Consider the following 25,264-nt stretch of genomic DNA (forward strand, 5'->3'; position numbering starts at 1 on the left):
CAAGCCCTATACTCTCTGGTTTAATCCACAGTGCCGCCTTACATGACAGGAATTCCTGTGACACATCTAACTCACTCAAGTCCCAATACATTACAGTGGTACCTCGGGTTACAGACGCTTCAGGTTACAGACTCCACTAACCCAGAAATAGTACCTCAGGTTAAGAACTTTGCTTAAGGATGAGAACAGAAATCGCACAACGGCAGCAGGAGGCCCCATTAGCTAAAGTGGTACCTCAGGTTAAGAACAGTTTCAGGTTAAGAACGAATTAAGTTCTTAACCTGAGGTACCACTGTACTCATATGTCAAGTTTCCAGTACTGTGCAAGTAGAGGGAGAGCCAAAAGGGCAAACCTTGCAACTAGATTCATTTTCATTTAAGAAAGTTTTCCTTACAATGCAGCAGCTTGTGAGACTCTCCAAACCCTTTCAAAAACTGAAAGTTGGCCCCAAATGAAATACTAAACAGGGTGGGAAATCTTACAAACCTTTACTATTTACCAAGCCGCAGGTTTCTCATTTTCTAGTTTCTTTCAAAATTCCCAATTAAGCTGCTGAAATAAGTATGTTTAAGCAGTTGGCAGCTGAAAATAAGCCAGCTGTGCAGTAAAGACAGGACAAGCTCACTCATCCATTGTTGAGGAAGTATGAGCAAAGCTGCTACATTCAGACAGAACCTGAAGTTCAGTCCTCGAATCTGACTTAGACTACACGTTAAAAGCCAAATTAAAGATGGAAACAGTAGCATAACAGGCAACTGACACAAAGAAGCCAAGCCCACTCACTTCCAACATCCTTTTACACAGCGAGACAAACAGCTCATAGAATTGACTTTATTTACAGACCATTTGGGGGAAATTGTCACTTAAAAAAAAAAGAGTTATGAAACAATCTTACAGGGAAGAGTCTATGACCACAAAGTATACTTTAAACTAGTTCACTTTTTACAGAAATATTCAAGTGTTCAGTTATTGATGGCCCATATGGATTCCAGATGCCTGGAGCGTGTGACAGGTCATTTCTGAAGCCTATTCTGGGCCATCAATACTAGCCACAGCATTGCTTCCAGAGTGCAAGAGCTGGCTTTGTTTTGGACTGTATCAGGTTGTCATTTCACTTTCAAGAGTGGGGAGGAAGGAACAGGCAACTACAGCTACACTTGTGATGAAGAGTCGCTGGTGATGGTGGGCCACTGAGAGAAGCTGCTTTTGACCTTAGCTAGTGGAAGGCAATTTTAAAAGACACACCACACAGCAGCAAGGACAACAATCGGGTGGAACTACTGTTGTACTGATAATTATCTAAGGTCAGTTACGAAGGTCCGTATACAGCAGCCCACTTGCCATGTCTTCAGTGCGCTGAAGGAGGCTGACACTTCCAGTGAAGTGGTTGCCCGTTGGAAGATTTTCTTGGACAGGAGTAGTTCAGGATGCACAGTGGCTGCTCTTTCCCCACTTTAGCTACCGCCACATTACGGATGACAAAAAGGATACCGTGGAGAAAGACTTGAGACTGCAACAGGCAAAGCGACTTCACCCTGTTCACTCACACTTGACAGATGCAGCACCTTTAATCTTAAACAAGTCCCACATGTACAGTGAAAAGATCCCAAATCATAGGCACACAAACTAAAGCGTAACTTTTTACTAGCTACTCTTATGTACAGCTGTATAAGGTTTCAAAAAAAGCTATCTGGTGGAGATATATATATATACAAAAAGATGTTTATACATTGGTCTGTACACAAGGGTCTATACATTTAATTTCCTGTGAGGAACCCCTTAAGCTGCTACCTCTATCCTCAAGAGGATTCCCAGCACTTCATTCACATATCTTACAAAGAAAGCCAAACGCAAAAAAGGGAAGATGCTTTCAGAATTGGAACTGGTCCTGTCTTGCATCAAAGTTCCTTCAGAGTTCACTGTTCAGTCCAGGAGATTTTTTTAATCTCAATGTAGACATGGGAGCTCGGACAGGTGCCATGTGCTTTCAGTCACTCAAAAAAAAAGAAGAATGAAGAAAACTGAAGAAAAAGAGGGGGGGGGGAGAAAAGAAAACCTTGCACAAAGTGCTAAAACCAAAGCGCCCAAAAGGAAATGCCAGTGAAGCACAGAGTTCCGTGTCTAAGGAGGCAGCAGCAGCAGCAGGAAGACTAAGTACCTGCTCTCCAACATAGCTGCTTACTGCCGGTACTCCAGTTCGTCTACACTGATTACTTTGGATGGCATGGAAGGGAGAGGTTGCTGTAAGACGTCCGAACCAAACCATTTTGCAAGACCAACAGGGGAGCTACTTCGCTGGTTCGCACGGTGGTCAAGCTGTGAGTGCACATGAGGCAGTCCAGTCCGAGATGGCACATTCAGAGGGGGAGTTTGTACACCAACAGCAGATCCTTGTGCACTTGAGCCTGGGGAAGGGGGAGCAGGGGGAGAAGGAGAGAGAGAGAGAGAGAGAGAGAGAGAGAGAGAAAGAAAGGAAAAATGAAATACATGCCTTGAGCAAACATGAGGCTGCTTTGAAAGTGTGATGGGAAGCTTCAGTCCTGGTTGTGAATGGACTGTATGTTTGGCTCTGAGTCAGAAGCACTTCTTCAGCTTTTCTAAGAGAACAGATAGAACTCCTGAAGTGAGTGGCAAAATAAAAGCTTTCTTCATCCCTGAACTCTATAACCATTCAGAGTACAGCTTGACCTTGCTACAGGGTAGATGCAAGCAGTTCAGTTGCTAGTTCGGTTTGGTGCAGAAGTATTCAGGGGCCAGCAGCATTTCCAAAAGCACTGCTCCCCAACCTCCTGAACTCAAGCATCAAGGAGGCCTGGCTTCTCCACAAGACTAGGTGGCTTCCGCTCTCCAAGGTGGAGAGAAGAACTTGAGCTCCTCCAAAATACCACTTGTGATATGAGCCACCATCAGAGCCATCTTTCCCATTGGGCTTACTGGTACGTGGCGCCAGGGCGCAGGCTTCTCAAGGGCACCCCAGCAAGTCCCGCCAGCTGTGCCCCGCCAACTATATGGCTGGCGGCAGTGGCGGAGGAAGGGGGGAGCGGCAAAGCATCTGAAAGCGCCGGCACCCCCCGCGGGTGGGTGGGTGGATCACGCGGCCGCACCAATCAGCACCCCCGACGGGTGGGAGGATGGTGCAGCTGCACCAATCGGCAGCCCCGGCAGGGCTCCTTCTCTCCCGGTAAAGCGGCTCCCACTCCCCTGTCCCCCTCTCTCCCCGGGCTGACTCTCTGGCAAGCCAGCAGCTCGTGAGCAACAGCACCGGCAAAGCTGCTCTTCTCCCTCCCTCCCGAGCTTGCTGTAAAGTGGCTCCTCCATCTTCCTCCCTCCCAGCAAAGCGTCTCCCCTCCCCACCCAGCAGCAGCACCGGCAAAGCTGCTCCTCTCCCTCGCTCCCCAGCTCACTGTCAAACCGCAAAGCGTCTCCCCCTTCTCCCACCACTGGGGCAGGCACTTCCTTGTTTTGCTTTTCAAAAGGGAAAATAACCCATCAGTTGGTTTCCCCTCTTGTCTTTCTCTTTCTTTGGTGTTGTGTGTGTGTCTCTGTTTCCCTTTCCTCTGCCAGCTGCAGTAAGCCACCAAGAGGCAGCAAACTTGAGCGCTTCTGCCTCCCAGCCCCTCACCAAGCTTGGCTAAGAGAAGAGGAAGAAGCTTCAGCCGCCAAACAAAATCACAAGCAGATCTGTGTTGGGAGGCACACTTTGCCTCCCTCCTCCAGGTCATTTTCACCCAACGCATTGTCAAATTCACCTCTGCAAAAGAGCGTTCTTCTGCTTCAAATGTCCTGTTCAAACCTTAGTTTGCAGAATGAACTTAGTGATCACCTCCCCCTTCTGCTTCTTTCTCCCCTCCTAGATGTCTCCACTAGCTAGCATTTATATGAAGATCAGTCCGTCCCCCCCGGTGTCAGCTCCCTAAAAAAAGGAGGTCAACAACTCTGGGGAATCTTTCCTAAAAAAGGTCAACAACTTTGGGGTTGTTCCTTCCCTTAAAAAGGCTGACAACTCTGGGAAAGGGGGGGGGCACCGGAGGCATCTTTGCACCACGGTGCTGGATATGCTTAAGACAGCCCTGGCCACCATCTGGTATCTTCTAGTGCAGAAATAGGCCTACGTTAGTCTTGCTGAGCGATTTCCTGTGGGCTACACCAAAGTGTTTTGAAACTTTACAAAACAAAGCAAGAACATAAAGGATTTATTAACACAGACTAGCTGCAGAATAGCTGTTAAAGATCCAGAATGTGAAAGTCTACTTAAGACAAGCAGTGCCTTGCTGGGCCTACTTAGCTCAGCATTCTTTGCAAAATCTTATCAGCAGGCCAAGGTGGTCCACTGAAGGATGGCAGCCCACAATCTGCTTAACTCTCCTCTAGCAGCAAGGAGAAGTACTGTAAGCTGCTTGTTTCTAAGTGAGAGTTTTGCTATTCATACTAGAAAGGAACCATTTAGAACACTGGCAGTCCCTGACTACCTGGGGAGGGAAAACCTTACCTGATCTCTGTAGCTGCTGCTGCATCATTGCCAGCTGCAGAGGTGTCCCAGAGCGAGGATTCAAGAGAGGATGGCCAGCTGTTGGAAGCGGGTAACAAGGCTGACCAAGGATGGGAGCAGACACTCCCTGGAAGTGAGTCAAGTCTACCCCAGGGGGAATCATACCTGGTAGGAAGAAAAAAATCCCCAATAAGCAAATGATCTCTCCTCAGTTTTGGAGATTTATCTGCATTTCTAGCCCAACCATTCCCAAGAATTCAAGGCAAGTTAATAGCCATTTTGACTCAAAACCACAAGCCACTGTTTAAATGGATTTGATCATTTGCTTGGCCCTGGTCATCTTCACACACTGCCTGTTTCAGGTTCTTAAGGAGATCCCAAAGAAATTATGCCCAAATCACAGAACTGAAAAGTTAGAATGGAAACAAGAGGATCTTTTAGTCCAACTCCCTGCAATACAGGAATCTTTTACCCAAGGTGGGGCTCAAACCCGACCGCAAGATTAAGGGTCTCATACTCTACCCACTGAGCTATCCCAGCAGTCCGACCACTCATTTAAGTTCCACCTACAAGGTAACGGAATTCATAAAGGTTGCTGTGCTTAAGTATTCTTTCTAACCTTGCAGTTAATAAGACGGCCCAACAGTTTGTTCCTATGTTGGGGGGGGGGAGATTACCTGCTTGCAGCAGAGGTGGAAGATGCTGAGGATGAATCCCTTGCTGCAGCATCCTCTGGACTAATCCCGGGGGCAGTTGATGAGTAGGCCGTACCATTGGTACATGAGGAACCAGGGGGACCTGGTGGACGGGACGGAGGAAAGTAGACCCCGGGACAGGGGAAGCCATGGTAGGGGTCTTTCTCCCAGTGGACTTCGGCCTGTAGTCTTGCTCTTTGGTGCAACGATTGGTCTGAGAAAGTGGCGTTGAACAGGCAGAGCGCTGTAGCGATGCTAGCTTGGTACCTATGGAAGGTGAATTCTCTTGATCTACGTGTTCTATGGACCTAGATGGTAGCAAGCCCTCTGTGGAGAGACAAGAGCAAATCACTTAAGTGTACTATAATTTGGGGTGGGGTTTGGAAATAGAGCACACTCACTGCCCACGCTAACAAGAAGCCACCACAGCCAAATTGCCTGTTGGATTGAGCAGCTTATCCCACATTCCAACAACCCTGCGCTTGGGGTTGGCTAGGCTTAGCCTTTACTCCCCCCCCCATTTAACTTAAGAACCGCCTGCTGGATCAGGCCAGTGCTTCAGGTACTCTAGCATCCTGTTCTCACAGTTGTCACCCAGGTGCCAATGGAAAACCCGCAAGCGGGACCAGAGGACAAAAGCACTCTCCTCTCCTGTGGCTTCCGGCAACACGTGTTTAGAAGCCTTGCTGCCTCTGACCATGGAGACATGGCTAGTAGCAATAAATAGCCCTCTCCTCCAGTAATTTGTCTAATTCTCCCTTAAAGCTATTTAGGTTGGTGACTATCGCCGCCTCGAGTGGGAGTGAGTTCCATACTTTAACTATACGCTGCTTTTCCACAAAATTGTTTCCCCAAAGACCAGGCTAGAGAAGATTTCAAAGCCCAGGCATCCCAAAACTCGGCCCTCCAGATGTTTTGGGGACTACAACTCCCATCATTCCTAGTTAACAGAACCAGTGGTCAGGGATGATGGGAATTGTAGTCCCAAAACACCTGGAGGACTGAGTTTGGGGATGCTTGGTATAGCCCATGATCATATGAAACTTCATGTCTGAAGCAAGGATTTGTGGCCAGGCCTCTCTGGTCCAAACTGGAACCCCTCCACTACTGCCACACTGCATAGCTGTGGCCCAGGCACGGCAGAGCTGGTATGAGCCACTTAACCCTCACAGGAGATGTTCCATGCCCTGCTCCTTCACAGTGCTAGCTTCCAAAGGTTTGTTTCTTCTCTACTCACCATTACTGCCTCCCTGTGCTTCATTTTCTACTCTATGGATGCAGAGGAAGCTACACCATGTACGTTTGCCAGACAGGCCTGCCTAATTTCGATTTGTCAATCACATTTAGATGAGATTTAATGAACTTTGGTAGAGAATTCCAAGTAGCTTGACTGTCTTGTCTCTGCGCAACCCATGAACCACAGAACATTCTCCTGCCTATTCGCCAGCCTCTTCAGGAGAGACCCCTACCTTCTGGTTTTATGGGGATTCTCTGGACAGAATTTATGGCACATGGTGGCACAGACTTATTTAGATCTCTGTTTCGCCTTTCACAACACAGATGGCCGCCACACCATCCCGTACCTTCACTGTTCCTCAGACCTTCATCTCTCTCACTGCATTTCAGCTTTGCAGGATTTGGTTCATCTTTACTTTTGTCTTTGCTTTCATACATCTTGCGTATCACTGAGGTAGGAGTAAAGGAAGGAGACAGCTAGAAGGAAAACAAAACGATCACCAGAAATTAGTAGCCCATTTTGTGGGATAGTTTTTGTGCATTGGGCAGCTCATCTAGTTAGACAAGTTCCAGAGCCCTAGATACACCAGGCAGTGCCTGGGACCCCCAAGGAGATGCTATAGAAAGGTACAACTACAGAAGAGTTTGAAGGAGAAGTGCCACCACAATAATAATGTCATCTGGTATTACACTTCCATTAGCTGGAAATTGAAAGAGGGCTTCTACTACACTAAATCTGATCCATTTGTCCTTCGTTTTTCATACAAAATCGGGTCTTTCGATAGCACTAACCATGCTAGTGATGGAAGCAGCAGGGGCTGGAGGAGAAGAGGCATTCCCTCTGTGGCCCATGGGAGCAGGAGATTTCGACAGACGCTGCTGCTGCTGCTGCTGCCTAAGAAAGAGAAAACACACATTAACTGTTGCCCCATCCTCTTTCTGCCTGGCTGGGGAACAAAAAAGCTCCTTGGCTAAACTGTCCTGGGAGTCTGATCTGCTCTGCTCTGCTGATACAAATCAGTTTGAAGGCAGGAGAAAAATGTGCTAGTTTTTAAGAGAGAAAATGGAAGATACTGCTTAGCACAACACTAAGCTTGGTCTTTGAACCTGGTTCCTTGTGTATTTGGAAGAGAGCAGGACAGACTACCTTTCATCACTAGGTCAGAACTCTGGTAAAGAAGCCACAGTCTTTTCTCCGCAGGAAAGCAGGCTGGGAGAGTTCCAGCCAGACCTGGGGATGGCCAGGCAGAGCAACGTGGAGGGGAAAGCAGTTTACTTGCCTTGTGCCAAGTGCTTTCTAGGCAAAAGCAATTGCGCCCTAAGTACTACAGACCAATCCCTGCAGTTCAGATTCAGTGGTCCCCACAGCTTTTCACCTGCATCAATATCCAACAATCATTGTGCAAAATATATGCAATATATGCTATTACAAATATTTAATTTTTACAGGCACTGCTTGGGTTTCATGAAGTTACAGTCCAAGCCCTACGTCAGCAAAATTATTTATTCCTAGCAAACCTGAGACCCACATTTCAAACTATCTTCGCCAGAGCTCTGGTATGAGCCTCCTTTGAAAAACAAGGTAGGACAAATAGACATAGGAAGGGAGCATTGAAATTGCCCTCCCAGCTACCAAACTGCTGTTTATGCTCACCTGTTCCTGAAGCCATCTCGGTTTTTGTCCATTTGTAGTTTGCCAAAACCCGGCTGGTAGAAGTTCGACACCTGCATGGTTAAGTCATGTGGAAGCGAGAGGCCTTCTAATGCTGCTTGCTGCAGCTCAAGTGGACTCATCTGAAATAAAGATGTCAGCAGAGTCGTAAGTCTAAAGCCAAGGCTTTTAAACTGTTGGATTATTATTACAAATTAGCTGCAGATGCCAACACTAAAAGGTTTCTTTATTTGTGTTAACAAGTCTGTACCAAAAGGCAACGTTCCCCTCTTAGATAGGAGGGTCGCCACCTCATGCTTGCACTGTTTAACCCAGATGTTAGGAGTAAGATGCTGAATTACAGCACAGTTGCAAGAAAAGCACTTCACCTCTTCTGCTTCAGATTATCCTCTGACTCCATCCCGAGATAGCTTATCTGTCAACCCTCATTTTAAAGTATATCTCCAAATACATTTGCCTATTGTAAAGGTAGAATCCAAATGTACCTATGAACTAAGCGAGAAGTCATTTCTCAAAACTGTCTGAACAGGACAGTAACAAGACTCTAACTAGGTCAGTAGAGGTCACAGGTATTTTAGATTTTCTCACTGGAGTGCCCTTGTATGCTGGACAGAGAGAAGGAATGCTAACTGGAAAACAGTTTATTACCCCACACTCCAGTTTCTTAGACCTTACCACACATCTCCCAAATCCTTTTGAGCTTCTGGCATGTTGTAGGAGCTACCTCTCCTACATTCCCTGTACACCCCAACATTGACCAAGATGTTTGCCTTATAATAGGCCACTCTCACCGTAGATGTCCCAACTTTTCAACACGGCATGCAATTCTGCAAGCAGCCTAACATATGTGTGACTGAATAAAATACAATTCCTTCATTCAGCTAGATAGAATCGTCACCATTTCTAGCAGTGAGCCAGCTAGATTCCACACCCATCATGATTCCAACTTAAACACCAATGGGTAGGAAAAGCATTCCTCCCCCCTCACCTGCGCAGCAGCTGGGCTCATCGATTTCCGGATCCCCTGAAATGGATCACCAAGCAGCTGTTGAGAACCTGATCCAAAGCCTGCAATGAGATAAGTGAGCAGCTTCAACATTAAGTGAACCAATGGCCTAGCGGTCCTAAAAATCCTACAGAAACAAATGATTTTCTCTTAGACATTTTGTTCTAGGAAAGCTGCAAGCTCTTTTGAACACATAAAAAAAGAGCTACTGATTGTAGAGAAGTCATCTGGACTTGTTAGTTTGCAATTCAAATTAATTCTGATCCAAGGTTATTATTCAGAGCCTGAGTCCAACTTGTTTTGGTTAGAAACTTTGAGTTGATTGTTTGGTAGGAGTGTGAAACAATGAACTTCCCAGGAGTACAAGTAGGCAGGCACTGGATGTATCCAAAGGAAGCTGATGGGGAGTATTTCTAGACATTCCAGCTCTTACCAATTGGTGAGGAGATCTGATGCCTCAGATAGTCGGCAGAAGCAGCTCGAGTCGGAAACATCTGAGAAATCGGAGGCTGCGGTGGAGAGGGGGCTCTTTGGCCAAGCAGAGATGAGACAGGTTCCAAGCCACTCATCAAGTTGTTGAGGACATTAGATGAAGCAGGTCTGCCACTGGATGGCCCAAGGATCTCCTTTGGAAATAACACAGGAATTTCAGATCCTCCAAGTATGATGACTACTTAAAGTCACTTCCCAGCAGCACATAACAGAAAGAGATGCTCCATGAAAACAAGTCTGTCAAGACATTCCAAACTGCCTGCGGCAGAAAGAATTGCCTCCAGGCAAGCAGAATGGAAACTTCATCTACTTGTTTTCTTTTAGGCGGCTGTCAAATGGAGCACAGGTTCTCATTAAAACAGACATGGAAGGGCAGGCAGGCAGGCTGCAACTTTCTGTAAATCTGCAGGGCTGGATTACAACACTTCTGCAGCCATACTAGCTGAGCCAGTCAACAAGAGCAACACTCCTGCTTTTTTTATGTATTTATACACATATTCTTTAAGTCATTGTAGCAGCTGCATGCAGCTTCTTGTGGTAAGCTCACTGCCATTGAGTGCTGCAAACATCCATTTGCATGCATGGAGTATGACAGTTGGAAGCTTCAGCTAGTGCAAAACGGGGATAGGCTACAACCAGCATTTAATTCCAGTGCTCAAAAGGTTTGCACTGGAGGCTCATACATTATTGAGCCAGGTTCAAGGTTTGTGTATTAACTTACAAGGTCCTTGATAACTTGGGTCCAGGTTACATTAAGGACCACCTTATCCCCATTATTATTATTACTATTACTATTAGTTTCACTCTACCTGCAAGATATTCTTTGTGGCCGATTGGCCTTGCACCTCAGGAGGCGTTATCAAGTGGCTTTCAAGGGTTTGCTGAAAATAAGGTGACATGCAGTTTTTGTATCACTTTTGTAAGCATTCATCGCCTGCCCCATCCTCCCACTGCAGCCCACCAGCACATGCAAGAATCAAGACAAATCTACCAGTGTAACAAGGTATCAATTTTATAAGTAGTTTGATAAGTAGGCTATAAGGATGCCAACGTTAGCTCACCCACTTTAAAGACAGAGGTGGAGGAGCTGGTCTTCCACACATCAAACCTTACTACTGTCACCAACTAACTGGTACTGGCTGAACCAAAGGTGGCCTGCTCAGTGGTAGTTCCCCATTTATAGAATGCCCCCTACCCTTATATATTGATATTTAAGTTTTGGATGGTTGGTGAACAGCTTTTGCCCATGCTTAGGAAATAAATGACATCTAATAAAAAGTAATGAAAGTTCATACAATTTCTAAAATTTAGATTTCCACTCTTTGTGCATTAAGAACTCTTACAAGAAATCATTTCCCCATGTCATGGGACGCATCCAGTAAGACGCCCTCTCATATAGTTTTAAACTATTGATCTGAAGTATGTCTGTTATACAGTCATATAAGTACGTGTTTGTATATGGAAGTGGTTTCAGTTTGTGCCCCAAGAATAGGTGTGGTTGAATTTCTATCATTTACACACTCCTTCTCTACTTACATTGACTTTTGGTTGGGAAGGCAGAGTCCCACTTGCCTTCATAGTACTGACTAGTTTGTTGAAGGCGGACATATCGCCATCCTTAAGGTGCCGGGAATCTCTCATGTTTAGTGACTCTTCCATCTGCTCGGCCGTTAAGGGGGCGGCAGGTTTCCTCTCCTGGTCCACTTTCAGGGTTTTCAGCCCAGCTTCTACTTCTTCCACTGAAAGGACAACTCCTGAATGTGCTGAAAGGGGTGGGGTGAGGGGAAAGAGAGAGATAATCAAGAACTAGATGTCCCATTGATGGGGCAGATTCAGGGATGACAGAGATTGCCAGAAAGGAAGACCACAAGGATACGGCACTAGCTCCATTTTTGTTCCAGGTCACTGCTTTAAAGCGTCAGTCATTCCAAGGCCATGCAAGGACTTATGCACATCCAACACCGAAGCTGTAGCTAAATCAAAAATTAAGATTCCAGATCTTCCAAACAGCAAATAAGAATCAAACGAAGAGGTGACACAGACATGAGACTCTCAATAATGTATGAGTCAGAGATAGCTCTGAGCCCTGTGAGTAACTTAGAAGCCAGCCCAACAGCTTAGCAGAATTTAGATTACATACAAGGGTTGAAGCGTATAAACAGCCACGCATATTAGTACAGTACAAGAGCTATTAGGACAATGGGTACACTCCAGCACAAAGTAGCCCTATAAAGCAAGAGAGTCGGGACAATAGCACTTTCCAGTGGACGACACCCCATGGCACATGCACAAATGATCTGCAACCCGAGCAAGCTTTCTTTGAGGCATTAAAAATATGGACAATTTCTTCCAAGAATTTTTCAATGAAAAAAACTATTTTTCAAATAGTGGTTTGCCTAAAACAGAATAAAAGATCTCTTGGGCTCCTTAACTACGGGTCTCTCTCATGGTTCTAAGTTTCTACTTGCAATACCAGGGCGCTCTTGGAAGGCATGCCTTCACTTCTATGCAGAAGCTGACATCTGGAAGCATATATTCTGCTTACAGGAAGCTGCACTGTCATGTAATTATTTGATCCTTATGTCATGTCAGTCAATGCTGAACCACTGGTGTTTGAAGTCAGACTAAAATAGAGGCGGATTTTCTGTTCACAAGATCATATGTATGCCTTCCATTACTGCACCTCAGCAAGATAAGAAACCACAACATGGTCAATTTAGACCCATCTGAGCAGAAGCTACTTGCCATTTCACAGAAGCAGTTAACCCAAGCAAGTTCAAGGCTGTTGTATAAAATTGTGACGCTCCGGTCTTGTGTTTTCCAGGAGCTCCAAGGAGCAGAAGTTGCCTACATCTACTATAGAGACTAAAGAGTAGTCAATAGAGACACCAAGTGCATTGTTTGTTGCACTAGAATGGCTTGTCCAGTCTAGTCACAGATCATGCAAAGCCACAACATATGCATCACAAAGAAAACAGTGCTCTGAAGCAACAGCTAGCCATTTAGGCAAGATGTTTCCAGTTAGGGAACAGACATTGGAACACAGAGGCACCATGAAGTAATAGGCAGTCTTAGGTCTCGTTTAAGAGTTACTGGCCCAAGAAATGTAAATGAATGTATTTCCATAGCAGGAATTGCCTTTTTATTTATTACAGAACAAAATTGGCACCCAATACTGCAATTCAGATGCCCTGACAGTCGTGCAGATGCAGGAAGGGACCCAAATCACTTAATGTTCAAGCATATTCAGCAAACTGTAGCAGGAAGATAGAGACTGACATCTGAGCACAGGGCTTGGCATTAGTTTGGGTGGAAACTCTTACAGCAGGGATTTCCCAGTTTTCCACTGTGCATATTCACTGGATGAAAATTCCAACTCCTGCTCCTGACTGTCATTAGGATGCACCAAATCAAAGACATGTTTTTATAAATTCCTCAGCATGTTTGCATGCCAGTATCCGCTGCTCAGACCTGCCAGTTGAGATTCTGAACCGAAACCCGATTATTATGCAGCATATGCAGCACATGCAGGGGAGCTTCTGAACATGCACAAGCAACATGCAGATCAGCCATGCAAGCCTTCTGCGGTACATGCAATTTAAAAAGGTGGGCCTCAGTAACCAAGACGTATGACATGCCAAGATTTCGGCAGGAGAATTTATGGCTCAAGAACTCCTTTCCCACCTTCAGCCCTCACCCCCACATCCATTGCAAAGCTGCCATCTCGGGTACTGGCCAAATATATTTCTCTTTAATATATCCAGGTTTATACGACATCCAGAGAAGCCGCAGACTCCCTAGCTGAGAGATTAGTTGCAGAAAACTTTGCTTACGTTATTGAGGCAAGAGATGCTGTGGTGCAAGCTTGGGTGAAGAGCAAGAGCAGCTCAAATGGCAAGCTTTGCAGTGCTCGAGGCTTTCGCCACCAGCTTTCAATTTGGAAATTGATTCAGATGCCAGGAAGGGTTGATACCAGGAGCTTCGTTTACACCAGGAGTTAATCCTGCTGTTATAGCCTATGGATAAGGATCAGGCAATACCAAGGCAATGCAGATATCCATAGGGACCCCTGAAGTCCATCTTAGCACTTCCTGGCCGAGAACCAAAGCTTGGCACTTGAACATGTTTTTGCCGGAGGCACCCAGAGGCATCACAACAGCAGAAGGGGGAAGACTTACTGCTCTCTCTAAGCTTCTCCTTGTTGGCTGAGAGACTTGAGAGGAGGGGTTTTAAGTCCACTTTGGCTTTCTGCAGCATCTCTAAGATGTCCACTTTGTTTTCAGAATGGTCTTCCAAAGGAATGGGAGCAAAGTAGTTTCCAGAGTTCTGACCAGGGGACAGAATGCCTTGCTCTAGACCTGAAACAGTAAAAACCAGGACGACTGCCTTGTAAGTCTTTTCCGCTAAACAGCTCTCAGGAGAACAGAGCAAAGAGGTTTATACTCTTGAGAGGAGACAGCATTCCACAAAGAGACACACTCCTACCCAAGGAGTTTAGGGTTCGGCTCCAGAAGCTGAAGAATCAGAATGAAGGAAATGCCACGGGCAAGGCGTCCTGCAACATGGTCCTGCAACTTTCTAGAAGAAATACAAATGGCCATAGAAAGGACAAGACAGTATTACCTGCCAGTCTCTCCAACTCTTCATGGGGTGTAGATCGAAGGCTGCTCGAACGGCTTCCGGAACGGCTGGGATTGGAAAACCAGCGGCTGAACCTGCTGGCCGACACAGCACCTTCCCCCAGCACATCTTCTATCATCTATATAATAAAGAGAAAAGGGGTAGTATTGCAGGCAATCATAACCAAGAACAGGTGTCTGATCCCTGCATAATCCCTTTGACTGTAGCAGGCCTGCTGTTTCCAGAATTCTTCCAGAAGCAACCACACAAAGCCTGTTCTCTGAAGGTTAGTCCCCAAACCACTTCTGTTGGCAGCTGGCACTTTGCCCTGATGGCAGAAGTGTGTCATGACCTGGAGTCCATTAAGGGGCCTCAATTTACTAATCCTAAGGGTTTAGATCAATGGTGAGAGCCCTTTAGCCCTCCAGATGTTGCTGAACTACAATTCCCATCAGCCCCAGCAAGCACAGCCAATTGTCAGGGATGATGTTGGAAGTTGTAGTTCAGCAACATCTGGAGGGCCAAAAGTTCTAGAACCTTAGGATAGTCAACAACACTTCATGCTCTTCAGCCTCCACCGGCGGCAATCTTACTTGTTTTCTTGGAAGCAAGATCCTATTGTGTCCAAGGGGACTTAGGATTCCAACCCAGGACGTGCTACTTGTATTGCAGAAGGCAGCTTCCAAAAAAAGGCACTTTTGCCTCCAAAGACCAAGACTTTGTTGCAAATGTACAATGTCATTCTTGCATATGCAAAACATTACATAAAAAGGGCTCCGTTACTATACAGTCGTACCTTGGATCCCGAACGCCTTGTGAGTTGAATGTTTTGGCTTCTGAACACCGCAAACCAAGAAGTGAGTATTACGGTTTGCAAACGTTCTTTGGAACCTGAATGTCCGACGCAGCTTCCGATTGGCTGCAGGAGCTTCCTGCAGCCAATTGGAAGCTGCAACTTAGTTTCCAAATGTTTTGGAAGTCAAACGGACTTTTGGAACGGATTCCATTCGACTTCCAAGGTACCGCTGTATTTGTACTTTTATTTGATAAAACATATGCTACTTCAAAATTGTTTACAAAAACCCAAAATTATTGATTAAAACATTCAATAAATTAAAATCAGCAACAAACTAAAAACACATCAGCATTTTATATATCTGCATAGGCTTGTCTAAACAAAAATGTTTTCAGCAGGTGCTGAAAACAAAGTGAAGGCACATGCCTGATTTCGATAGGCAAGGCGTTCCAAAGTGTATATGGTGCCACACACAAAAAATAAGTTCTTACAAATGTGGACCAGGTATTATGTGGCACCTGAAGAAGTGCCAGTTTTGCAGATTGAAGCAGCTGAGGGGACCTCTTTGCGTATCATAATGTATGTAGGGAGCCTGCTTGAGGGCTCCCACATGGGTCTCAACAGCAGTATATCAAATTTAGATCAAATCAATCTGCTATCCTATATTTTACTAGAGTATCAAATGCTATGTCGACTGTGGGCAAAATGGGACCCTCTATGATGACCTCTTATTGGCTTTACTAAAGGAAGAGTGAAACAGGAGTAGCACAGAGTTCAAGATGAATTCCTCCCGCCTGCCCTGTGGAACTTGGAACCTTGCTAGGTACCCACAGTTAAGTATTAACTAAATCATTTTTTATGCTATGTCAAGTTAACTCCGTCACCCAACTTCAGACATGGCAACTCAAGGGTCCTTCTGCTCTTCACCGCACAGCACCACTATCAACCAGCACCACTGCTTCTGATTGGCAAACACATCCAAGGTTGAACTATGATAAGCTACTTTTGAAGGTGTTTCCTCTTTACTCTTATGAGGGGCAGGGGTAAGTCACTAGCCTATTTAATTTTTTTTGCAGGCCATGCTTGAGAGGGAGAACCTACATGCATAGAAGTGAAGCCTGAGTTCTGCAAGCCTAGGCATGATCCTGGCTGCTGCTGCAGTGCTCCCACCCTTAAATCCAAGGCAATCAATTCCTTCATCCACCCAATGTTTCCTATGAAGCTTGAGTTCCTCTTGCAAAATAACGCCTCTGTTGTGAGGCAAGTCAAAGCCTGAGAGATTGCATTTGGGTGTCAGGTATTCAGTATTGAAGGTTAACTAATCTTATTAGTTTATCTTAAGGACTGTATGTATATGAAACTATTCAGCTTTGAGTAGTCCAGATATACCTAACCCATTTTGGGGGATAAGGAGTCACGGATTCAAACTAATAATCTGGAGCAGGGCATAGGCAAACTGCAGCCCGCCAGATGTTTTGGAACTACAATTCCCATCACCCCTAGCTAACTGGACCAGTGCTCAGGGATGACTGGAATTGTAGTCTCAAAACATCTGGAGGGCCAGAGTTTGCCTATGACTGATCTGGAGTATCCAAATACAGTGGTGCCCCGCAAGACGAATGCCTCGCAAGACGGAAAACTCACTAGACGAAAGAGTTTTCCGTTTTGGAGGTGCTTCGCTAGACGAATTACCTATGGGCTTGCTTCGCAAGACGACAATGTCTTGCGAGTTCCTGCGGGTTTTTTCCCCTCCCCCCTTTTTCTAAGCCGCTAAGCCGCTTATCAGCTGATCCATTCAGCCGATAAAAGCCGCTAATAGCGCTAATCCGCTAATCTGTCAATGGGCTTGCTTCGCAAGATGAAAAAACCGCTAGACGAAGAGAATCACAGAACGGATTCTTTTCGTCTTGCGAGGCACCACTGTACATAAAATTTTAGGCCTTGTTTTTGGGAAGGGCCCTCAATCTTTTGATTAAAAGTGAATTCAAGCAAGTACGGGCATCATACCTACAAAAAAAAAATGTGTGTAGCCTCAAAATCTTTCCTTGGATAGTTCTCTCCTGAGGCAACTGTGTATAGCACTGTATGGACACATCCAGCAGATTTCAACCCCAACATACCTACCTTGGAGTAAGACAATTTAAATAAAGCTTCCTGTTTTTAAAACTAAATATATCCGATGAACACACAGGCATATTCACTTGCTGGTTTGGGAGAAAGCCTCACCCACTCAATCAAGCCAGAAGTTCTTGGAGTTGTGCAAACCTCAAAGTTGCCCCCAGTACTTCCTGTTAAAACTAGAAGCCTCATGGCTCCCACCACCCAAGTTCCCCATCTAAAATTATACTGGAGTTTTCCATAATGTAGCTCATAACCCATACCACTACTAAACATATTCAAACACTGTTGCTTACAGTAGCCGGAGGAATTTTAGATGACACAACTAAGTTCGGAAGGTCATTGACCTCATTTATTTGACTTGTTTCTCTAGCTTTTTCTCAGTTCCTGTCACAAGGAGTAGTATTTAAAATATTTTATACCCCACCTTCCCATAAAAAGCCTATACAGTGGCACCTTGGTTTAAGAACAGCTTAGCTGGATTAAGAACGCTGCAAACCCGAAAGTAGGTGTTTTGGTTTGTGAACTTTGCCGTGGAAGCAGAACATGTTTCACTTCCTGCTGAGTGTGTTCCATTTGTAAATTGAGTCACCCCCTGCTATGGGAAAGCACGCCTTGGGTTTAAGAACGCTTTGGTTTAAGAATGGACTTCTGGACCGGATTAAGTTCGTAAAGCAAGGTACCACTGTATTCCAGAAGATCTAACTCAGCATATCATGCTGGACACATGACCCGGAAGCTGTACGCCAGCTCCCTTGGCCAATACAGCAAGATGAGTGCCGCAACCCCAGAGTCGGCCACGACTGGACCTAATGGTCAGGGGTCCCTTTACCTTTACCTCAGCATAGCTCACTGTCTGCAAATTTTCACAGAAGGGTGAAGTACAAGAAATGAAACCATATCATCACTACTTCCAAACATGCAAGTAAACCCAGAGGTGGGGGCTGCCTTGAAATATTCAAGTATTTCCACTTCACTTGACAAAGTTTTTCAAAGCCTTCTACAGAGCAACAAGACATGGGAAAAGCCACCACCAGAAACAGGGTGCATTAGTTCAAGATGGCAACCATCATGGCAGAGTTGAGTGTCTTTTTAAAAAAATACTTACCGAAGCCAAGCCAGGAACACTCTTATCTAGGTTGAAGAACTCATTGAAATCGAACTCTCCTGGAGCTGGTTCCGGCAGGACTATTTCCCTTGGGACTTCTTGATCGGCTGCTGTCTCCTGGCCAAGAACAGACTGCACTTCTACCTCTTCTGCTAACCCGCCATTGCATTCTATTCCTTGGGAGGGATAAAGCCAAAATCAGCGCACACAAAATAATTTCTAGAGGCAACAGGAGCCACACTTTGACACCCAGGGACAGAGCTGCCTGTTTCAATTGTTATACAGGTCTACAAGTTCATAGAATGCTTCTCCAAGTTACATTTAAATATGCATTACTCTCAAGTTTCATCAGAGTTGCTCCAGAAAACGTTCAAAACAGATACCAGAAAGGTGCCAATTGTATGCACTGTTAAGTTTTCAGGTGGCTAAAGAACTGTATTTCAGTTCTGCTAAAATAACGTTTTTACAGTCTACAAAAATGCATGAAGCCTTAAGGCCTACCAACACCCAGTTCCATTAGAATGCAGCCAGACAAGGGGCAGATGGGGCCAATTTAGCTATCTGTTCCCAAAATCTCCCAAGCAAAATTTTGCTATTTACCTAGAATACGTTAACACTACAGCTACAATCTTAACTATGCTAAGTATGTCCCACTGAATTCAATGGAGCTCACTCCCAGCAAAATAGTTAGGATTGCATTCCAACATCTTATCCTGATTCCAAATTAAGAGTGCATGAGATTCTGTCCTTCTGGAAGGCTGCAAAAGGACCTCAGATTAAGGCCTTCAATCCCCAGTGTGACAGCTATGTACCACATGCATCACCTGCTAGCATCTCACTAGTTACCTTGCTCACTATCACCCAGCCTTGCTTAACTAAATTTTTTCCTTGGTCTAGACAGGCATTTGAGGCTTACACTCATTTAAGCAAATAATATTCTAAAATGAAAACCTCTTATGGGTAGCTTTACAGCACAGCAGAGACACAGAAATGCCCTCTATACCAAGTCACACACACCTAGGCCCTATAACCCCACTCTAAAGAACTCAAGCAAAGATGCATCTCATACCTGAATCTACAAGCCAGAAGACTGATCATGAAGCAGAGAAAGTTCAGTTAATGGCCAGTGACAGAAATGGATAGAAGCAGACACTTCAGTGCACAAAATGCCGCCCCCCCCCCCTTTCTGGGCCATAGAGGTTTTCTCCAGTTATCCAATACACAAAGTTTCTGTGTTAATACCTTCCTTCAGAGAAGTTGGACGCCGTCTTGTTCGCTTCCGCCCTTTATGTTCTTCCTCTAGTATTTTATCATCAAAGCCAGTAAGTTCGATGGTTTCCGACTGACTTGTGGGGCCAGCAGAGAACCATTCCGGCTCCTCCTCTGTATAGGAGTCATTCCTTCGGCGTTCTCCAAATACACGCTTGCTGTCCCCATATTCTCTCTAAAGTTTACGGGAGAGACGTGGAAAACATTCAACATGTGGTCTCTAGCCAATCATAATAATCATCCCTTTAGTGGGATCCAGCTTTTAGTTTTTTGGGTTGAATCCAAGCAAGTCCTACTCAGCACCGACCTACTGATATTAATGGGCCTAACTTTGCCATGTCTGTTAATTTCAAAGTTTACCACCCAATGGGCCCAAGAAGGACCAATATCGGATACAGCCCTCTGCTTCTAAAGCAACATTCCTCTCCATCCCTCTTTCCTGCCAAATAGCCTTCCAATTCAACACGATCCACAGGCTACAGGTGTTTCTGCCATTATCAGACCTACAGCAAAGGCATTTACCATATTTTTCGCCCTATAGGACGCACTTTTCCCCCTCCAAAAATGAAGGGGAAATGTGTGTGCGTCCTATGGGGCGAATGCAGGAAGTCGCGCCGGTCTCCCCAGGCTTGCGGAGACCTGCCCGAAGTGCGCAGCTCAGCCTGCGGATAGCAGCCTGTTCTGGGCTTCCCCCGCCCCAGCCCTATGCCGGGGGGGGGGAATATTTTTTTTCTTTATTTCCCCCCCTCAAAACTAGGTGCGCCCTATAGGCTGGTGCGCCCTATGGGGCGAAAAATACAGTATACTTTACTGTATAACAGGAACTTGCTCTGGGATGCCCTGGTGCGACTTATACAAGTGGTCAAGAAAGTCTATCAAATACATGAAGCAGGCACAGGTACACCTTCCTGTGTGGTTTTAAGGACTAACCCTGAAACGCTTGTCTTTGTACTCCCTGTCGCGGTCTCTGTCCCTTGCGTCTCTTGAGTCCCGTGAGTCCTTCTCACCACCTCGGTGGTCTTTATCAAAGTTTCGGGCAGAGATTATTCTCCCACTGCCAATCCTACGGCCGCCAATGACACGGACACAGTCATTTTCTTTCTCCAGTGGGCTTCCTGCTCTTCGTGAGCCTACAGCTGCAGTCACGTGGCAGCCCCCTCCAAAGCTTCGCCGCTGTGGACTCAGCACCACATCCAAGTCATCTTCTTTTACCCGTTCTCTGGGATCTACAGGTTGAAGAGATTTTAGTTACATGTCAGGAATGTGTTTATGTGTTAAAGAAAGTAGGTGCTACAAGCTATATTCACAAGCATGGCAAAATCATTTTACATATTTGCTGTGATTGCAAGGAGTTGGAACTAGAGGACCCAACCCTACAATTCTATGTTATATGTAGTTTAATTCATTACTCAAATCTGTCCTAAAACAGTCTTCACTGCAATTTTAAGTAACTCTATTGCATGCTCCTTCCTTGTTTTATCCTGCTTTCTGAAGCACATACTGAGCGCCATAAAATAGTCAAAGCCACACAGGAACCTCAGTTTTGTGATTTATGTGCTTTTGTGAAGTGCTCACCCACTATCCTTCTCATGAGCGAACTCCGATCTGAATCCGAGTCCTTCTTAAGTCCTTCCACTGGTGAAGTCCTTCCAGAATTTGGATATAGTGACGCATGCCATTTTTCAGGATCCCAAACTCCATCACTGCAACGTTGCAAAAGATGCACATCACTCATGTTTGACCCCCTATATATTTAACATTTCTGCAATCAATGAAAGTCAGAAGTTGACTAATGATTAATAGAAATACCTGTCATATTTTTCTGAAAGACATGATGGCCTCCGTTTAGAATGGGGACGCTCTTTAATGTCCAAGAGCTCTTCCTGGAGAAAGGGAAAAAATGATGGTATTCTCAAATTTCCACCATGACAATTTATTGTACACCAGATTTCATGCAACATAGTAAGGCGGCTTGTCTGGTATCTGTTTTGACTCAAAAGGAGTATTTAGAAAACAGATGAAGGAGTGTCTGTTTGGGAAAGGGGTCAGCAAACATTTTACAGCAGGGGGCTGGTCCACTGTCCCTCAGACCTTGTGAGGGGCCGGACTATAATTTGAAATTCCTATGCCCTACAAATAACCCAGAGATGCATCTTAAATAAAAGCACACATTCTACTCATGTAAAAACACGCTGATTCCCGGACCGTCCGCGGGCTGGATTGAGAAGGCGATTGGGCCGCATCCAGCTCCTGGGCCTTAGTTTGCCTACCCATGGTTTGGGAGGATTACACCTTCTGCTGGAGTTTAAAGGATTTAGAAACTGAAAGAATGTAAGATTCCCCATAAATAAGAATCTCAAATGCTTTCTGAAAGAAGTCCTTGTACATGGGAGATTGTTCCATGCAAGAGACATCAGTAATGTGCTGTCTGGTGGCAGTTACTGCAAACTGACAACTGTCCTGCTGAGATTACTTTCAGGAAATCACACAATGGTCCATTTACTATATGTAGCAGCTATACATCTTTGAAGTACATTTCTACTGAAGGCTTTCAATGTTATTTTATACTGTTCGTTTTTATAATGTGGTCCTGCCTAGAAGCACAGGCCTTCTCCTGGAATACTTGGCATAGCAAAAGTGCAAAGCTAAATAGAATTATATATATATATATATATATATATATATATATATATATATCCTGCTTTTCACCATGTAGATGAATGCAGGCATCTCTCCACTGACATGCATACCAAAAGGAGGTGGGGCAGAATAAAGAATTCCCCATTTGCATGTGTCCCGGTGATGAATGCAGCGGACCGGACCGGAACCCTCACATAAGTGGTGAATCCCCTATATATGAATTTTAAAACTAAACCTCCAACATTTAAAACCTCAAGAATCTCAAAAGAGACTAAAACATTTGAGAACTATTCAGGGGTCAAAGGCCTCCAGCAATAAGCATTTTGACCAGGTGACGTGAAATTAAATTAGATCTTAAACCCTAATTACATCTACAACCTATGTTCTGAAACAAAATAGAATTTCAGATTAATATTGTTCATTTGGTAAAATAAATTTGCTATCAGTCACTTCAGTGGCAAAAATTAGAAGGGTGGTGCTGCAAATCTTTGTTTAGGTAAACTAGTTTAATATAAAATTATTGTATCATACACCAGCTTGTTTAGTGTGGTGACAAGTTGGAGCTCTCTAGAAGGATGTTAAGTACACCTATCCCTTAAATGAGTTCCTGTTAGCTTTACTACAAAAACAAGGTTTAGGAATTAAATCCAAAGAAGAAAAACCTCACTGACAGTTCTATATTTGTATGCTCATTTACAGGAAAATTACAAGTTTTTGCAGACCGATGGCAACTATTAACAGCTTGATTCTACTATCAGTTCAGAAGCAATTTGATACTTATACAAGAAGCATAAAAGCTTACTTTTGTGTAGCGATGAGGGAATTTCATTGCACCAATCAATGTATCGCCGTTCACAACTTCTGTCATTCCCCCCCTTTTATCCATAGTTGCTTGGAGGCCTTGAACATGCGCCTGTTAAACACACACACAAAATGGAATGTACAAAACTATGCAACGTAGTTTCACTTCAAGCATTCCATATGCACTTATGACAACTTTTGCCATTCTGAGCACCTGGACATTTGATGGTAGCCTGTAGTATGGATTTTTCAAAACTGTTTGCTGGCTTTATTCCTTCAAAGCAAAAGTCTCCAGGTCAAGAGTTACTCCTTTAAATAGTCTTTTTGCATACATATTGTTGGCCAACAACTTATAATAATAGTGCTTCTTTCAACAACCTATGAGTCTGAAAGAGATAAAGCAACATTGGCTGCCTCACTTTTCTGCTTTAGGAGAGTCAAGGACCAGAGTATTGACATTCCAGGATACCATGATGCCTCCCTGAGAAAGTTTCCCTATCAAGACCGCTGCAGTTAATCATAGCTATGTTTATAAGAGAGACCCTATGTTCAAGGAGACAGGCATCCTTATCTCAGGTCAGAAGCACATGGGGAATGCCACATCAGTACTTCCAGATAGCTGGGGGTGGAGAAAGACCATATTCGGCAACAAGTCCTTCAAAGGGGGCACAACAAGCTCTTGTGGGAGGGGCTGTAGCTCCCATGTGCTGCATGCAGAAGGTCCCAGGTTCAATGCTCAGCATCTCCAGTTCAATAAGAAAAAAAGGACAACAGCCATAGCAGGTAATGGACCCTCCTGCAGCCTGAGACCTTGGAGAGTTCTACTATTGACTAGTAATGCCTTCCCCAGCATGGTGGCCTCCAGGTGCTAAATAGGATGCTATCAAGCCTTAAACCTGGAAACTTCTGCATCTAAGCCATGGCCTTTGCCCTGAACATAAAGATTCTAGTCCTCAAAGTTCTGAATAAAGGAATGTCTTAAATAGGAAGCTGGCTTATACCAAGTCAGACTACTGGTTCAATATTACCTACAGTAACCAGTAACAATGGCTCTCTAGATTTCAGGTAAGGGGCATTCCAGCCCAATCAACCAATCAATCAATTAATTAATTACCCTCCACCCTAAGGCCTTCCTACTGGGAGGATTGAACCTGCATGGAACCTTCTGCATGGAAGAAAAGTCCTCCTCCACTTCCCTCGATACTGTTGGACTCCAACTCTCATCAACCCCCAAGCCAGCGGGGCCAGGAATGCCAGGAGTTGTGGTCCAACAGGCTGGTTGGAAGAGGCAGTACAAGGAGCGACACAAGCCATTCCGACCAAACTGCAATGGAGGTTGCCAAGGTGCTCAACAGGTAGCCATATTCGTCAACTCCTGCCAAACATTATTCCTATTAAACGCGGGCGCGCACACACACGTACACTTAACCCGCCTCCAATCCTAACTCAGAACGTGGGAAGCCACAATCCTAGGCGGGAGGCGCCTCTCCTCACGCGGCGACCCCTTCCTTCCTTCCACCCCTTCCTTGGGGGCAGTATCATCTCCGACACCACTCCGCTCCTCCCCGCCGCCCCCCACTTTCGTCCCTTGGATAACCCATGGCTGGCCGAGACAAGAAGATGCAAGCCGTGGAAGTGGGGTGGTGGAGCAGAAGCGGAAGCCCTCCGCTTCTCCTCTGCTCTCAACCACAGTCTCCCTTGCTGACTGCCCAAGAGAAGGGGGCGGGCGGGTAGCAGCAGCAGCAGCGGCGGCCTACCTGGCAGGGCTGTTGTTGAGGCCGGCCTGCACGCGTCGCAGGCGCAGCAGTAGTACGGAGACGCCCCGCCCAGGCAAAGGGGGGACGGTTTTCCGGGGAGGCCGCACACAGCGCCGGCGGAAGCGGGAAGGGAGAATGTGGCTCCTCGGCCCCCGCCGCCCCGAGGAGAGGCGCCCCCTGCCCCACGCCCGGCAGGTGACTCAGCGGAACCCCCACCGGGGGCCCAGGCCGTGGGCGGCTTCTCACCTCCCTCGCTGTCGCTCCCCCGCTGGGTGTCTGGCCTTCCCGCCCCCTCTCAGTCCGGCCAGGGACTAGGACGACGACGACGGGGGCGGCCGCCGCCGCCGCTCCCTCAGACCCCGCCGCCGCTTCTCCCGTCCTTCCTCCTCCTCCTCCTCTCTGTGCACACGGCCCGTCCGCTCCTCAAGCTCAGCCCCGCCTCTCCCTCCTCTCCTCAGCCGCCGTAACCGGGGCCTTCGTTGCCCACCCCTCCCCCTTTAATAGCCACGGCGCATGCGCCACACTCGCTCCTCGCTTCCACCTTTCCTCCGGCTTGCGCACGCG

At 45.8% G+C, this 25,264-nt stretch overlaps 2 protein-coding genes across 7 annotated transcripts in view; one reads left to right on the forward strand and one right to left on the reverse strand.

Annotated features, from left to right (window-relative positions):
- Positions 1-818: 818 nt before the first annotated feature.
- EIF4ENIF1 (eukaryotic translation initiation factor 4E nuclear import factor 1) lies at positions 819-25,212 on the reverse strand. 6 transcript variants are annotated; one of them, XM_083478506.1, is made up of 19 exons: positions 24,947-25,212; positions 22,945-23,055; positions 21,312-21,385; positions 21,078-21,205; positions 20,433-20,728; positions 19,476-19,677; positions 18,234-18,409; positions 14,215-14,350; positions 13,770-13,949; positions 11,128-11,354; positions 10,401-10,472; positions 9,533-9,725; positions 9,082-9,161; positions 8,076-8,215; positions 7,214-7,316; positions 6,769-6,898; positions 5,168-5,512; positions 4,491-4,655; positions 819-2,406 (listed from the first exon to the last, which is right to left on the reverse strand). In XM_083478506.1, exons 2-19 carry the CDS (start codon positions 23,026-23,028, stop codon positions 2,180-2,182), a joined length of 2,958 nt encoding a protein of 985 aa, XP_083334632.1. In that variant the 5' UTR covers positions 23,029-23,055; positions 24,947-25,212; the 3' UTR covers positions 819-2,179. The 6 variants fall into 6 exon arrangements, with proteins under 6 accessions (XP_083334632.1, XP_083334636.1, XP_083334635.1 ...); XM_083478510.1 differs by having other exon boundaries at positions 7,214-7,306; positions 8,075-8,215; XM_083478509.1 differs by having other exon boundaries at positions 7,214-7,309; positions 8,075-8,215.
- The window catches only part of SFI1 (SFI1 centrin binding protein), a 34,444-nt gene continuing 33,979 nt past the window's right edge, over positions 24,800-25,264 (forward strand). The window contains exon 1 of the mRNA XM_083478454.1: positions 24,800-24,895. The gene's annotated coding sequence lies outside the window, so the exon portion shown is untranslated. The remainder of the gene's footprint in view (positions 24,896-25,264) is intronic.

The sequence above is a fragment of the Podarcis liolepis genome (assembly GCF_965112155.1).
Source record: "Podarcis liolepis genome assembly, chromosome: 15".
Classification (NCBI taxonomy): Eukaryota; Metazoa; Chordata; class Lepidosauria; order Squamata; family Lacertidae; genus Podarcis; species Podarcis liolepis.

Coding starts and splice junctions, on each gene's coding strand:
- EIF4ENIF1 (XM_083478506.1), bottom strand. CDS start 23,028: ATGGATAAAAGGGGGGGAATGACAGAAGTTGTGAACGGCGATACATTG. Junction 19,678..20,432: donor ACAAAGACAAGCGTTTCAGG/GTTAGTCCTTAA, acceptor CGTAAACTTTAG/AGAGAATATGGGGACAGCAA. Junction 9,726..10,400: donor CCACAAAGAATATCTTGCAG/GTAGAGTGAAAC, acceptor TTATTTCCAAAG/GAGATCCTTGGGCCATCCAG.